The 16,887-nt window shown below is 39.3% G+C and overlaps 1 protein-coding gene across 1 annotated transcript in view; it reads left to right on the forward strand.

Annotated features, from left to right (window-relative positions):
* dst (dystonin) overlaps window positions 1-15,005 on the forward strand; it is a 148,069-nt gene extending 133,064 nt beyond the window's left edge. Inside the window, exons 89-102 of the mRNA XM_052571690.1 lie at window positions 228-356; window positions 1,154-1,297; window positions 1,811-1,999; window positions 2,080-2,209; window positions 3,161-3,324; window positions 3,421-3,583; window positions 3,665-3,819; window positions 3,907-3,981; window positions 4,727-4,744; window positions 7,277-7,394; window positions 8,985-9,175; window positions 9,521-9,631; window positions 11,407-11,530; window positions 13,960-15,005. Coding sequence (XP_052427650.1) covers window positions 228-356; window positions 1,154-1,297; window positions 1,811-1,999; window positions 2,080-2,209; window positions 3,161-3,324; window positions 3,421-3,583; window positions 3,665-3,819; window positions 3,907-3,981; window positions 4,727-4,744; window positions 7,277-7,394; window positions 8,985-9,175; window positions 9,521-9,631; window positions 11,407-11,530; window positions 13,960-14,207 — 1,959 coding nt within the window. The 3' untranslated portion in view covers window positions 14,208-15,005. The remainder of the gene's footprint in view (window positions 1-227; window positions 357-1,153; window positions 1,298-1,810; window positions 2,000-2,079; window positions 2,210-3,160; window positions 3,325-3,420; window positions 3,584-3,664; window positions 3,820-3,906; window positions 3,982-4,726; window positions 4,745-7,276; window positions 7,395-8,984; window positions 9,176-9,520; window positions 9,632-11,406; window positions 11,531-13,959) is intronic.
* Window positions 15,006-16,887: the final 1,882 nt, after the last annotated feature.

Genomic DNA, 16,887 nt, shown 5'->3' on the forward strand with positions numbered 1-16,887 from the left:
CCCACATTCGTATTGACCGTTAGAATAAAACAAGCTGCTGTAGCTACTGTAAAACTTCTACACAGTTATGATTGGCTAACCCTGCATGTGACATCAGAAACAAGTGTCGGAGGTGCTGTCAGATCCAGTAGAGTTTGTGTGGCTCCAGCCTTCAATGACCAGAGCACATGTTAAAGTCGTGAAAAATAGTCTTACTTACATTGTATATACTGTGCCCTGTTCCTCAGGCTGAGGAGTTCCACTCCAGCGTTCATATCTTACTGGAGTGGCTTGCCGAGGCCGAGCAGAGCCTTCGCTTCCACGGTGCTCTTCCTGACGATGAAGAAGCCCTCCGCGCTCTCATTGAACAGCACAAGGTCAGTTTTCCACAACAATAACAAAGAATCCTTGTGATGTTTACCTTCTAAAACCTTTCAATGACAATAGCATTTCAGTATTTACTGGCAACGATGATGGGCCACATGAAACACAAAAATGAAATCGTATCTGTTCTACATTACAACATTGAGTATAAATGAAAATGTGTGCCAGAAGGATCGTAATCTTTCTAAGACAGAACATGTGTGTGTGTGTGTGTGTGTGTGTGTGTGTGTGTGTGTGTGTTTTCCACAACCCTGACATTCTTATTTTATTAGCTCCACTCATGATGTGAGGTAGTGATCCGTAGCCCGCTCTCTCTTCACGTCCAACTGAGTAACAAAAGCCATACATGGCTTCAAATCTTTATTAACTACTGCGTGCCAGGAAAGAATTCCCATATTTCATCTCATATAGTGTGATCTCATATTCAATATCCAAAATAGTTTGTTCCCCAAGACATTATTCACGTTCACAGTTTGAGAAAGCAAACATCCTGAGAGATGATATGCTTCATCTTTGGTAAAGACAGCAGTTAGTAATGATAGACAGTAATACATAATCTCTACATTCTGGGAATGGGAGGCCATTGATGGTTTGATTTTTGGTGTTGATTTTTGAAATAACAAGTAAATTAACACAATATAGTAATACAATATACTCTTCTTTGTAAGCCATCTTCCTTTGCCCAACACTCGTCTGGAGGCATGATTTGTGTCCTGTGTGTTGTTGGAGATGGGCTTCTCATTGTGTAACCACAGCCATTTGCTAATGGAAGAACGTTTGATGCATGCAGGAGTTCATGAAGAAGCTGGAGGAGAAGCGACTGGCCCTGAATAAAGCCACGAGCATGGGAGAAGCCATCCTGTCCATCTGCCACCCAGACTCCATCAGCACCATCAAACACTGGAACACCATCATTAAAGCACGCTTTGAGGAGGTTCGTCCATGTCTCCCAATCATTCTGAGAAGAAGCACATCATATGTATATTTTTATAAAAGTAGATTACTAAAAGTAGAGCATTAAGTTCTGCTCACTTCAAACCATCTGAGGGACATGTGAAATGTTCTAATGCATCCAAAGACAGATTTTTTACCACAAGAACTGTAAGAGTGAGCAAAAAAGCAGAAAACATGTTTTTCAGAGATTTGACAGCATTTTCATCTGGATCAGTGAATCCAGAAATGAGTTAGTTTTCAAAAGTGCTCATTTGACTAACTTTATAAATACAGCAGTTCCAGGCTGACTAAAAAAACTATTTTCTGTTATTTCCAAAAGTTGTGCGAAGGCAGTCAATCAGATCTTGCTAGATTAAGAAAGTATTTTCCTGTTTTGTGTGCTGCTTCAAACATCTGGACTGGTAACCAGAGGTTGTAGGTCAGAGTCCTCAGTGGATGATCCATAACTGTTAGCGCTGTGTCCGGTGTGATCAGATCTCTGTGTGATGGTCAGGTAACAGCCTGGGTCCGACAGCACCAGCAGAGACTCTCCAGTGCTCTGGCTGAACTGCTGGCCACTCAGGAACTGCTGGAGAACCTGCTCAACTGGCTGCAGTGGGCCGAAACCACGCTCGGAGAGAAAGACAAGGAACCTCTTCCTCAAGAGTTAGAGGAGGTCAAAACGCTCATCGCTGAGCACCAGGTAACCTTAAGAGCTGAACATGATCATAGTATTAGTATGAATTGTTGGAATAAGCTGTTTGTGTCTCCGTTGTGCACCAGACATTCATGGAAGAGATGACCAGAAAACAACCAGATGTGGATAAAATCACCAAAACTCATAAGAGAAAAGCCACAGCGGATCCTCCGGTTCAGTCTCAGATCCCTGTTCTAGGGAAAGGACGGACGCCCAGTGAGTACCAGCATCCAATCTGAGCCCCGGGTTTTCATTCAGTTTGGCACAAAAAAATATTTAAAAATGTTTTGTTAGTACTTTACAGAAAAGATGATGCATACTGCAAATAGACATCACAATAAACAAGATCTTTTGAAGCTGACTTTATAGGTAGTGGACTAAAATAAACATTAACAAAATTGTAACTGAAAATTCTACTTATTAAGCCTTTTTTAATGGTGAAATTAAGTTGTAATAAAATACACAAAAATATTTGACCTAAGTAAGAAAAGTAATAAAGTAATAAAAATTATCTTTTTGCTTTGTTTCTGTCTTTGGGATCAATATTCTCGATTAATATTAAATCAAAATGTAAGTTTTGAACCAATCCGTTAATAGAATTTGAGAACTAAATTTGTCTGTAACACATCAGTATTTTTGCTTGTTATTGGTCCAAAGTGAAATCTTTTTCAGTGTATTTTTATGAATACTGTGAATACAGACATACTGCTCCTTTCACAAACTGATTTTGCCTACTACAGAGGTGAAGTATGCAATTTTGGCACAGCCCTAGAGTAGACAAGCCGATAAGGTTTTGAGCTCATAACCAAAAAGCTCTAGGTTCAATTTCTTAAGCAACACCACAGCCCCCTTTGCCCCTCAATTATGACGCTGGGTTTACTTTGTGTCTTCATCTTCATCTGTACTTGTGTTATGACTCTTCCCGTGTTATTGTCTCTTTATGATGAGCCACTTATGGTGTAGCTCTCATTTAAAAACAGCATCTGTTAAATGAACAAATGTTAATGTGTGCCCTTGAGCTAGGTACCAAATGACTAATTAATGCTAATGATTATTAAGTCTTGACAAAAACATCACCAGGTTTTGTAATACAGTCCCGCAATCAGAAGTGCACTCACTGGTTGTTGAGGTTTGGCTGATGAAGCCATTTGTTTGGTTGGTCATCAGGAAAGAGATCTCCTACACAGTCCATGTACACCGCAGCATCACAGGCACAAATCGAGACGAAGAACCCCCGAGTGAACCTGCTGTTCAGTAAGTGGCAGCAGGTGTGGCTTCTGGCGCTGGACAGGAGGAGGAAGCTCAACGATGCTCTGGACAGACTAGAGGAGGTCAGTCAGTCGTACACACACACACCTGACCTCACACCTGTCTCACACTGCTGTCAGGTGCCTTCACACTCATTTCGAACTCTTATCTGCCCTCAGCTGAAAGAGTTTGCCAACTTTGACTTTGACGTATGGAGGAAGCGCTACATGCGCTGGATGAACCACAAGAAATCACGCGTCATGGATTTCTTCCGCCGTATTGATAAAGACCAGGATGGAAAAGTCACAAGGCAGGAATTCATCGATGGCATCCTGTCCTCAAGTAAGAAAAGAAGTCAAACCGTGTGTTGTTTAGGTCTAAAGTCTTTCAGGCTGTATCCTCAACACCTCTCTGGTCCTGTAGGGTTCCCCACCAGTCGTCTGGAGATGAGCGCTGTGGCAGACATCTTTGATCGTGACGGCGATGGCTACATCGACTACTATGAGTTTGTGGCTGCTCTGCATCCCAACAAAGATGCTTACAAACCATTAACCGATGCGGACAAAATTGAAGATGAGGTCAATGTTACCAGCTTACTTTCTGGAAAGTTCTACGCAACAGTTGGAATTATTGGAATTGTCTGATGTATGACTTCATGTGTTTAGGTGACTCGCCAAGTTGCAAAGTGCAAGTGTCCGAAACGCTTCCAAGTAGAGCAGATTGGCGCCAACAAATATCGGGTAAGCGACAGATTGTTCGTGCTTTCTGGATGAGTCATGAAACTTAGTGTGAAACCCTTGGCCGAATTTCAAAATAAAGAGACAAAAATAAAATCAGACGATCGATTACTATTATATGGTTGTGGAAACAAGGTGAGGAATGAAATAAATTGTTTGTTAACATATATTTGTATTTTTACAACAAAGTTTATCTAGTTTTCTCAGACATTTTGATGTCAAAACTGCATTTACCTCAATGCTAGAAAAAACCCCAATCCTGATTTCACTACAAAATATGTTGTTTTTGTGGCGACAACTAAACTGTATGTAATCAGTCTAGCAGTCAAACACTCTGATTCCTGATTCCCTGTATCTAAGCTGATATAATGAATGTTTTGAGGACAAGAGGGAAAGTTGGTAGTGTTCCACTGACCCCTGTTAAACTGCTCCTCTACCCCAACCTTTCTGCCCCGACACTACTGTTGCCAAAGAGAATGCCATTGCATTTTTCAGTCTCTAAAATGTGAAAGTATTAGGGTTTTCCCACGGTCCACTTCTCTCCAACACTCCTAATAATCTGATCCTGTAACATTTGGTAACAGTCAGCCCGTTAATAATCTGCCTTTAATTAATAAATATTTCTTCTGACTGGCTGGAGGCCTGTAACTGTGCCACTCTGAAGAAAAGTTGTACAGAACTTCTTTTGTATAAAGAGTGGACTGATATTTACTCATGTTTGTCTTTTTGCTGTTTTCCCCCACATCAGTTCTACCTTGGAAATCAGGTATACATGCATGATTTGCTCTTTGTTTGATCTGATTCACTTTCACTGTGTCTTTGAATGCCCAATATTTAAGGCTGTCTTAAACTCACAAGCGGATGATCATATTTAAAGAAGTTTCTCTTCCCAAAGCCAGCCATTTAGTTTGTGGCATGGCTGTGTGCAAATCTCCACTGGCACCGAAGCACAGTGGCTAGAGAAAGTCACAAATACAGATGAACATTTCTACTTCCTTAATGCTAAATGATACCAAAAATGGTTTAGTGCTGATAAAGTTTGTCCTTAATATCTGTTATGTTGTGGCCTGAGTAATTTTAAGGCAGATTAATTTAAGACGGAGTTAAACGAGCACAAATACTTGGAAAATAGTTTCTAGTCAACATGAAATCAACATTGAGCATTACTCAGAAAAAAAAAAAAAAAAAACCTGCAATGATTGGATTTATTAATAATAAACAATTCTGTTTCTACTTTAGCTCATCAATGCAGTTTTTCTAAAATCTTGCTTTTAGTTAATACAGATTTGTATTACAATTCGGTGACTACATACAGTATATGCAGTGATCGCAATCAATTGGAAATTTTCACATTACGAAGTAAAAGGGATTTTGAATGTTTCATGCTGACTTTCTCTACAGATGCCTAGTTTTTAGGGAATTTTAGGAAGTTTGATTTTTTAGAAATCTGCTTTTGAGTTGAAATGCATTTTTCCCCGCAGCACCGCATTCTGCTTTTTTATTATAATTTGCGACAGCTTTTGCAGCATAACAGTACGCTTGCCTTCTGCTACCTGCTTAACTGACTTGACCTTATTTGAGTTCTGCTTTACGAGAGCCTCACTTTCTCCTCTAACCACAGTTTGTGGCTGATGTTCAAACAAGCCAGAGCTTCAGGAGAAATGTCAAGCTGAAAGATGCCTGATTCCCCCTGTATGAATCACATAAAATCATGAGCTACATGCTTTCTCAGGGTGGTGTTTTGGGAAGATCCTTGACCTTGGCCGTGCCAGCCTCATGTTTTTATTCTTCCTTTGTATTGAGAACTTTATATCACATCAACTGAAACCATTCTTTTGACAGTTTGGTCTCGTTCGCTGCTTACATGACCCCTTAATCGCCGATGAGAATATAACAAACAGGGACAATCAAAATCTAACCCCCCATCTACACGTTGCTGTTTTGGAAAGCTGTATCCTGGTAAATGATCATTCTTAAAGCCGTTTGTTGTGATTCTCTTGATCATGCTTCAAAATTCATCTTCCCCTCCACTCAATCACCAAATTCACCTATGGTATTGATTCATTCTGGGTATCACTTTGAGAATAAAGGGCTTGCAGGCCAGAGAGATGCTCAGTGTGTCGGTCATGTTGAGTGTCAGCGAGTCGATCTCAGCCATTCCTCCATATTGTTCCTATTGTGTGTGGTTGGAGTTGAGCATCAGTGTTAACACACGCATCCTCTATGAGAATGGTAGTTTGTAGTTCTAGACGGTGCAACTTCTGTATGTATTTTTGGCTTGTGGAAAAACTTTGGTATATGGTATGATTTCTTTTTTTGAACGGAAAGCATGAGGCCATAATTTTCTGTGCTGTGAAATCTGTATGCCTTGGCCAAATCCAACTGGCAGCAATCATTTGGCTTGTTGTTTTCTTTAGCTCCTATCTTTGGGATGGAGGATGAAGGGGAATGCTATGCTCAAGTGTTCCCCTACGTCTCCGTGCCAGTGCCCATATTTGTATGAAAACCGAGCCTCGGCCAGAGGGTGTAGAATGTGCTGATAGCACACCCTACTGGACACACTGATCCTGTCCACCTCATCTTAAACGTGCACTGAGTCACTTTTTCTGTTATAATAAAGTTTCACACATAAAGTCAGATAAAGTATATCTGACAAATTTTTAACATTATGAATTTCTATGAATGTAGTTGTTTATTTTGCTAAATAATTGTTTGTGCGTATATAAGACACTTTTGGATGTGGAATAAAGTCATGGGTGACACATGCCAGCTGTTTATTAGGAAAATATTTTGCTTTTGCTTCATCCATGCCCACAGGTGGCAGTATAAGGTCCAGAACCGCTGTATAATCAGTCAGTAATACAAACTCTGAGATGACTGTGTACACCTTTAATGACATATAATGAACCACGCCACCACACATGATGATGACATTTTTCACGATCAATCTTAAATTAGCACAAAGCCATGAATGAAACCAGTTGGATTGACCATTCATTTCACATCTTCTGGAATGAAACCAATGTTGTTTCTCAGTCACAATTCGTTTTGATCAAATGGCTCAGCAGAGCAACAAGAGGAAGCCAGAGATAAACAGAACAGAAATCTAACAGCATCTAACTGGGACTGATAATGTTGTGATTTGACTCACTGCTTCCACACGTCTGATGGCTAGTTTTTACTCTTCTGAAACGTGTGTTACGGGGCCCAGGTTTCTGATGTTGCTCTGCTGCGTGCCTGTCACTGACAAACATGACTGTATTTGAGAGGAATGATTGTGTTCTCTGTTCGTGTTCAGTTTGGAGATTCGCAGCAGCTGCGGCTGGTGAGGATCCTGCGCAGTACGGTGATGGTGCGGGTGGGTGGAGGTTGGATGGCCCTGGACGAGTTCCTGGTGAAAAATGACCCATGCAGAGGTAATGTCCACTTGATTTTGTAATCAACTGCGGCTTACGCTGTTCAGACATTGATATTGTGAATAACAAAATTTTTCAACTGTGTCTTGTTCCCACCAAGACATTATTTTGCAGACACAAAGTTTCTGTTCCAAAAACCTAGTTGGGTTTCCTATAAAGGCAGCATTTTAAACAGCATTTCATTATTATGCTGCCTTCTAAGATACCTCATTTTGGCCAAATTTAAAAGCAGTGAAGTCAATGCTGTATAGCACTCATACCAGCTTTCTTCAATACTGAAAAGTGTAGAACAAAAAGATCAAGTCTGATTTAAAACTGGACTACTGTGTCACTTGTGAGGTTCCATGTGAGTTCAGATGCTGCTTTACAGGAGGTGCAGACCGTAGAAAACAATGCCGCTCACTAGGTTTTGGAACAGAATCCAAATTCCCAATAATTAAAGCGGTTTAAAATGTTGAGAATGTTACTGATAGATACTCTTATGTAGGCTGTAATCATTTGTTGGTGCTGATTCTTTTCTTCCTGCACTCTTATTGGCTGTTTATGGGATTCTTAAAGCTTGCCGGTCTCTTCCCATGAAGCCTTTCTTTCAGAATTTCCCTTCTCCTGCTGCTTTGTGTGTAAACCCGATTATCGTTTCTTCTAGTTCACCACCACGGGAGTAAAATGTTGCGTTCGGAATCAAATTCTTCAATTACTCAGTCTCCTATAGGTTGGCAACTCTCACACTTTCTCTCCTTGCTCCATCCCAGTGGTATGTGTGCATCCCAGTGTGTGTGTGTGTGTGTGTTTGCTGCAGTGATCCTTGAATGGTATTTTCATTAACATTAATCTCACGCTTCCCTTTCCATTGTGCAGTCTGGGACTGTTTAGCATGCGGTTTTGTGTTGTGTTGTGTCCTCTCTCACTTTCTCTGCATGTGCTTATTGTAGCTCTGTTGCAGTGCAGTGAAACTTGCTCGACAATCTCATCTATGCAAGATAATGCATTGATTCGTAATTAATCACATTAAAAAGAATCTTACATCTTATATATATTTTATAGATTTTTTATTTTTTTTTGCTTCCAGTGATGTGAAATTCATGCAAATCATTCCTTACATCAAACCAAAGTGCAGAACCATGTTTTGCTCATTTGAGTGTGTGGCCATCATTCCCCAGCCTTAAAGATGCTTCTTTTTATAAAAATCAACCAGTATCAGAACCTTTACAATGGTTTTCTGAAATAAGTTCCTGAAACATGTGTTAAATGAATGTTTAGGTTCAAAACAAGTTGAGCTCTGTGAACAGCATCTATAGTTTGCTGTTGATTACCACAAAAAAATGGCCTTGGCCCTCAATTTCCGTCAAACTTGTGAACAAATGTGTTTGCAGTAATTACTGTGATTACATTGATATAGATAACTTCACAGATCAAAAAATAAACAGTTTAAGGAAATCGACTTTGTACCACAGATGTTGGGCATAGACCTCAAGTTGAACTTAAGCCATAGTATTGCTTTGAATTTCAGAGGCTTATTTCTGAGCTGTTAAAGGTTTTGCTGTGGTCTTGGCTCCAGGCTCATTGCACTGTTTAATGTTGTTCCTCCAGCTAAGGGCAGAACAAATGTGGAGCTGCGTGAGAAGTTTATTCTTCCAGAAGGCACCACCCAGGTGATGGCCAGTTTCCGCTACAGAGGTCGAAGGTCACGGCCGTCCTCGAGAGGTGCCTCCCCTAACAGATCCAACTCTAGCCACAACTGCCCCGCACAACCCAACCCACCCGGCTCCAACACACCCAAGGTATGGATTTTGTTGATTGTTGACAAAAAAAACAAACAAATCACTTTTCTATTTCGACTAAACTGTCTATTATTCATGTTTTTTTATATTTAGTAGTAGTCATTCAGTATTGAATGAATCATGTTTATCATTTAAATTAATCTCACTTCATTGAATAAATCAAATGGCCTTGAAAAGCTGTGTTGGAAGGCAGCAGAAACATGTTTTTTCAGGAGTGTATCTGTGACATCTGCCTTACATAGCCATACATAGCCCCATTTTATTTGTTGATATATAATTGTTTCCTGAATTGTCTTTCTTTTTACTACCCTTCATCTGTGGTTGATCCACAATTATTTCTCACAGACACTCCAACATTTAACCCGCAATTATGATAAACCCTGGCTGACAAACAGCAAATCAGCTACTCCTCTTAAATCATCTGACTCCTTTGAGAGCCAAGGGTCGTCCAATGAGGTATAGTGCTTAAGAAATGAGTGACAAATCCCAATCTAATCTCCGTTTTCTGCTCCTGACCTCTGTCTCTGCCTTGTTACTGATCAAATTGCTTCCTGTGTGGATTTGGGATTTGGTTCAGTCTCTTTCTCTGGCTTAGCAGTGATGCATGGAAGTGGTCCGTTATTAAGGCGGATGTGTTTGCTTTGGTCCTCTGATTCTGTAAACCTCTCTTTCGCAAAGGGGATGGTGTGATTGTCTTAAATCAAATCAGTCTGGGCCTTTTCTAAACATCATCCTCTTTCACATTCTTCAAGCACTAACTGAATAATGAACAGTTTTCTGTCCTCTTGCCGCTAAAACTCGATGCTTGTAAAATCTGTCCTACATCCAGAACTCTAAAGGGTTTCTTTCTCCTGATGTGTATGGCTGAATTTGATTCAGTGTAAGTGGTATGCTGTAATTTTCTTGTCTGTCATGCACTTATTTCATCAGTCTGGACATGTACTGTAAAGCCCGACCGATATATAGTTTTGCCGATATTATCAGCCGATACAAGCCTGTTGGCGATATATCGGTATCAGCGAATATGCTGCCAATATGATCTTTTTTTTTTACAGAACATATAATGCAATTTTAAATGCTTGAAATAGTGTAACTACTTAGTTTGTCCACCAGAGTGCGCTCCTTTGTTGCTATTGGTGATCTGGATGAAACGCTTTAAATTCGCGCTTTGGCGCCAACCGATCTGGTGATCCCAGGGGGCTATCAGAGGGTGGCATTCGAGAGGGCTCCTGGAGCTCAAGGGATCCCCGAAATTTGGTGGAGATCTGCCGGTGGGTTTGCGAGATTGTGACACTAGTCAACACTTTCACTTCATTAAGGAGATCTCTTGTTCAGGCAGCATTCAAGCGTTGTCTTATTCGACTCTAAGTGCCCTGAGAAGTAGACTTCTCATGGAATTCTGCCATGATTCCAGTTCCAAGGGGACGTACACATTACATTGAAAGGGCAATAAAGTGCACAAGACATGAATTAATATTATTTACTGAGGTATATTATGTCACACTCACATTACTCTAGTAAATTTCATCTCTGTGTGAAGACATTAGCAAATCCGTGAATGAATGTTCCGAAGTGAAATAAACTTCAAATGGATTTTTTTTTAATGGAATTGAATTGAATTAAAGTTGAATAAACTTAACTTTACTGTTCAGTGCAGTGATGTCAGACCCATTTTGGATATTGTTAAATTGTTAAATGCCCTGCCTCCATTAGGCTGCATATCTTTGTCACATCTAAGTGTTTGATCACCATATTTGGGTGATCATGTTTATTTACATTATTCTGTTTATGTATATACTGTATTCTATATATAGTAGTGTAGTGTATTAAATATAAAAGTGTCCAAACTTTTGAATGCTACTGTACTATCATATACACAAAGAATCGCGGCTGATATATCGATATCTGCCTTTTTTACTCCCTAATATCGTTATCTTATCGGCCCCCAAAAACTCATATCAGTCGGGCTCTAATGTATTGTACACACTGCAAATATTTGGGATTAATAATACAAGTCACTCCTAAACCACCTCTGTCAAGTTCATGTTTCAGTCAGGATTTCTCTGTTGTTATGTCAAATGATGTGTTTGAATGCAGTTTCATGGCCAGCATGTTATATTCGCATCTTAGAAAGCTCTTGTTAGCCAAAGGTTGCTGTCACCAAACAGTTATGTGCCTCTTCATTGTCCTGTTCTAATTGACCTATTCTTCTGAATCACGACATCTTTCAGAGCACCCCTATTCAGGGCAGCAAGCTTCGTCTTCCAGGTTATTTGTCGGGAAAAGGCTTTCAGTCAGGAGAGGATGGATCCTTGATAAACTCTGCAGTCATGAAGGTCAGGGGTCAAGCCATGGGTGAGTTGGACACACCTCCTGTTCTGAATATTCATAAAACACTACATTGAGTTTATTGGACTCTGTTGCTTGTTATTATGAGATTATGAAGATCTGTTTTGTTGGATCAAATCTGTCAAGTATTTAACTATGCATTACCCAAAAAAAGAACACAGATATTTTTTTATTTTTTTTTGTATTACTGTTTAATATGATTAATAATATGTGACTAGAATAGGGCTGCTCCAAATAAAGATGTTTCTAGTTGAAGTAGGCTGTCCATTTAAGCTATTGGTCCACTAATAGCATGTTTAAATTAATTTAGTTACTTAATTACTTGGATTCAAGCACACTCATAAAGCTTTCTGCAAAGTACCCACAAAAGTGTGCTGGGAAAATAGCCAGGAGGTATATGATTATTTATTAATAAACTGGTGTTTCCTTAGTGTATCAGCTCCAGAGATACTGACTCACCAGCTCTGCAGCAGTTTCCATACGGCACTTTCAATATAATTACATAATCAGAGAAATTATTTTTTTTATGTAAACTGATTAATTTTGAAGTAGACATATCAAGCTATATGTTATATAATATATAATATTAAGAGTTTGGTTCCAAAACGCGATACACGCCATTAATACACATACATTTTTTAATTGACACAAAATGCAATATTCACTGTGTTAGGGCTGGACGATTATGGCCTAAAATCAAAACCTCGATTAATTGAACATTTTACCTCGATTACAATTAATGAACGATTATTCAGGTACAGAAGCTGTAATTAAAAGTTTAAAAACACTGCATAGTTTTCTTTTTATAAATAAAATAAAGATTAATCAAGTAAAGTTATTAAATATATTCAGTCAAGATCAGTGAATGAGTTTCTTTTGTTCTTTGATTAACATTAATGACAGGCAGCACGTTTATTAGGCTGTTGTTTCTTTAAGCAAAAATACTGTACATGTGTGTTTTCTTTCTCATCTGTTTATGTTCACGTAAGACAAAAACGTCTGCGTTTATGATGATTTACTGATGTAGTTTCCTTTATCATAGTTTCGACTCGGAACAACCGTTTCTACAGTTAAAATACACAGAACAGTCCGAGAACGGACACAAACCGGGAACCCGCAGCGCGACCGCCGACCGCTGCTCTCTATGCACGCGCTTGTGCTTCATGTGCACTGCACACAAACGTGCTATAATAAGTTATAAATAAATTCTAAGCTACTTTAGTGATAAATCACAGGACAGCGCTGACAATTAGTTTCTGTGTTCCTCTGTGCGCGCGATCTTCATAGCTACTGTTTATATGAGTGTTTGTGCCACAATGCAGCTGCGCGAACATGGTAGCTCGATATAAGAATACACATCCGTTCATCTAATCGCTTGAATGTCCAAACCATAAAACAAATAGAACTGACAAAGTTTATTGAAGACGCAAGGCTCACCGCTCACACCGCTTTGTTTTTACACAACTGACTGGAGAGCAGAGTCATGTGGCTACACACGCACTAGGATGCTTTTAATGGGGAAGTGTTAACAGGATTAAAAAACCGAAATAACCGACATGGGAAAATTACGTCGGTTAGAGGTTATGAATTTCGGTTTTGATTATTTTTCTATTAATCATCCAGCCCTACGCTGAGTTATTAGGTCATGTTTTCTCCCTTTTTTCCAAACCACATCAAACATGCACATCTCATCAGTAAAGCAGGTTCTGTGATTAATAGTACCAATAAATCTCCATCACGTGCTTTCAGATGGAAATAATTCAGATGCATTTAATACACGGAGCCGTAGATCACTGACAAGCTACATTTATCATTTACATTCATTAGATGAATCACATTCGATTATGAATGTTATATTGCATAGCTTGTCAGTGTTAGTGTTTTTATTAATGCCATTTATGTTTTTGTTAATACACTATATAGCACTAGTCAACTAAATGAATGTACCATGGCAAAGATGAATGCACTTTTGGAAGCTTAGTATTGATCAAGTTCAGAGGCTTTCATATGTGGATCAACTTACTATGTTGTGTATTTTCATCAGTTTTAATATGAAAATAACTTTTATATTGATTCAATTGATTTATTGCATTTTAAGAAAAAAAAAAAGTATAATGGACTATAATGGAAAAAATAATACAATTTGATAAATCTTTGAAAATCAAAACCTGGATTTTAATTTTTATTGTTATTGTAACCTAAAAATGCCATGTGAAAGTTTGAAACAGAAAAAAAGTGGTTTTCATGTTGCCACTTTTTATGCATTTGGGTTCATTTTTGTGACACGCTTCAGTGCAAAGAGATCGAGACGACACAACATCTAAACACAATCACCATCAAAAGGCTGAAATAAATATACATTTTTATCATTAGCCATTATGTGGATGTCAGTATCATAGTACTGAGATGTAACTGGATTTGAACTTTCTCCTCAGGGTTGAGTAAGATCCCAGGCAGCAAAGCAGGAAGCCGAGGGAGCAGCCGCCGTGGCAGTGACGCCTCAGACTTCGATATTTCAGACATCCAGTCGGTTTGCTCGGACATGTCAGAGACAGTGACAGACTCAGGACGCCCGACTCCACGCTCAGCCTCACGCCAACACGGAGGCAAACCCTCCAAAATCCCAACTCCCCAACGGAGGAGCACCCCTACTAGCAAACTGGCCAAGACCACCAAGAGATAGTCAACAGTCCAGTCGGCAGAATCGGCCTTGTTCCAGGCCTCATTTTTTGACAGCACTGGGTTAGCGCACACTAAACAAAGACTGGACAGATTTCGATCGACACTGAAGACTGCCAAGTGTTATGTTATCGTTTTTAAAAAGCGTAACAAGATGTAAATTATTCTGTTGTGAACGTAAAAAAGGAAGTTCATGTGGGGTGTGTGTGTGATTGTGTGTGTGTGTGCGTGTGTGGAATGCAACGGCTTTGTGTATTTGTCCTGTACTTTACGTGAATGTTGCGTCAATAATATTTTGTTCGATCCCTGGGGAAAGTCAGCCAACACAAGAAGATTGTATGTTGTTAGGTAACACTTTTCCACATGTTTGCGTTGAGGTAGAAGCTGAATGTACAGTCGTTTCCTCCTGCGGACATGCTTGTTGGCGATAATATGCCTTTGTATTCTGCCAGGACACCACAATTATTTATTCATCTATTTAAAGTGCAATGACCAGCTGCTGTTATGCATTTAAAGGGCAATTCGATCCCACTGCTACACTACAACTGTAATCCCTGCTATTATACACTACAGTTAATCCTGATCATGGCCATTAAACTTGCATATAAAACAACCGTCTGTAGCACCCGCAGTAATGTTTGTTTCGATCAAATCACCTTACTGTGACTACAACGTTCTGACTAAAAGCATTCATAAGTGCAATCATGCCTGTGTACTCTATGGTTCCTTTTTGCCTGAGTGATGCAAATTACTCAACTTTTTGTAATAAATATGCTTGCTGAAAGCTCAACAATATATACAACCTTCAAAGTCTCATTTGTTTCCATCTGTCCAAGGTCTCTGACGTCTGTGAAACATCCAAGCGAAGACGCATTTTGACTGAGGCACATTTACGCAACAACGTCTCAGGCTGGCGATTAACAAGTCTTAAGAAGAAAATAAAAGTTTATGAGACTAAAGTGTCCGTTGCCAGCTCCGTAGCCTGTGGCAGTCACTTTGCCAGTAAATAGGACCAAAAGAATCTTGTGTAAAGTTGCCAGATGGCATATGGATTAATGTTAGTGTGTGGGAGTGTAATCAGATGAGAAGACATGAGGTCAGTGATGCCGTGCCGTTAATCCTCAACATCCTCCTATAGGATATGGCAGCCTAGTCCTGCACAACACCTTGTGATTTGGTTTTTGTCAAGGTCTTCATCAATCATTAGCCGTTTGATATCATGATACCACATCATGATAAAGTGAATGTTTTGGCATAGATTCAGTGTGTTGCATCATAAACTAGAAAATCAAAGCATTTTAGTTTCCAAGTATGTGCTTTTAATTCCAGTTTAGAGAGTGTTTCTTTATTTTTCATTATTATGAAACATTTTGCTTGAAGCCATTAGATTTATTTTTAACATTACTTGCTGTAGTATTCCAGATTTATGTATAACCCAAGCAGATAAAATTGTGGTTAGGTCACTTTATATCTTTTATCCACCAGCAGCAATATTTTAAAACACGTTTAATAAATAGAATTGGAATAATTAATTCTTCCACCAAATGATGTACAATACTTCGTTATTCTAAGTGTAGATGGATCAAATCTCTTCTATTATGAACTAATTTCATGATTGGCTGGTTTCTACACAATTTCCTAAAGCTGAAATGCAAGGTACGTTGATATAATAAGCACTTTTGAGGAGGAACAAACAGCGGATTTGGTAAAGTTGGCCAGGTTAGTGACATCAGTGCGACTCTGAACGCCTGTAGCTGTAGGCTGGTACTAATCCACTGCGTCCTCACTGACACCGATGTCAGGTGAAAATGAAGATTTTTTCATTCACTTTTACTTTCAACAACAAAACACCTGCATTGCATACGAGCACAGAGAAAATGGTGGACAACGTACAACTGGCTGAGGGAGGCAATATGTTAATATGGGACAGTCCGTCAGTGGTTGTAGAAACGTAATTTTCTGTAAAGTTGCTTTGTAGTGATTTGTATCGCTATACAAATAAAGTTGAATTGAAGGCACACAGTGGACAGGTAAAGCCAGGTGTTCACTAATCACTCAAAAAATTAACAAAGATTGCATGTCTGCAGTATGGTCATGTTGGATTAAGTACTCATATAACAAATAACTTTACCATCCAGACAGATCATAAACTTGCTGATGTGGAGCCCTTCTCAATGCATACTGCCGAGGGAGAAGATGACCTGGAGAGCTTTTGATGGTTCCTGACTCTCATTCCCATCATCTGTCACCAAATTTACAGATGTGTTAGCAAATGACAAAAAGGCCAGTAATGAATCAACACGTGTCAAGGCCTGTGTCCCATTTCAAATGATCCATGTTTAAAAGAAGATGCAGTGCTACAAATGGTGATTCATTATGTGGATACAGGCTGGCCTAATTATGTCACCGATTTTCCAGAAAGCATTAACGGCTGTTTCTCATCTACATTAAAGATGTTCCCACCACATCCGATGGTTTATGACTTTATGTTGATTACACAAGTCCTAAGGGATGAACTGATAGGATCCGTGATGATTGCTGACAGCCTGTGTAAGGCCATGTGAAGGAGGTCAAATCTGTAAAGACTGTCAAGTGATAAATCCATCACAAATATAAAACAATAAAAAAAATACTGACATAGCTTTACAGACTGTGCTCGAGAAGCAAAAAAAGTGGTATGAATT

The sequence above is a fragment of the Carassius gibelio genome, chromosome B13, assembly GCF_023724105.1.
Source record: "Carassius gibelio isolate Cgi1373 ecotype wild population from Czech Republic chromosome B13, carGib1.2-hapl.c, whole genome shotgun sequence".
Taxonomy (NCBI): Eukaryota; Metazoa; Chordata; class Actinopteri; order Cypriniformes; family Cyprinidae; genus Carassius; species Carassius gibelio.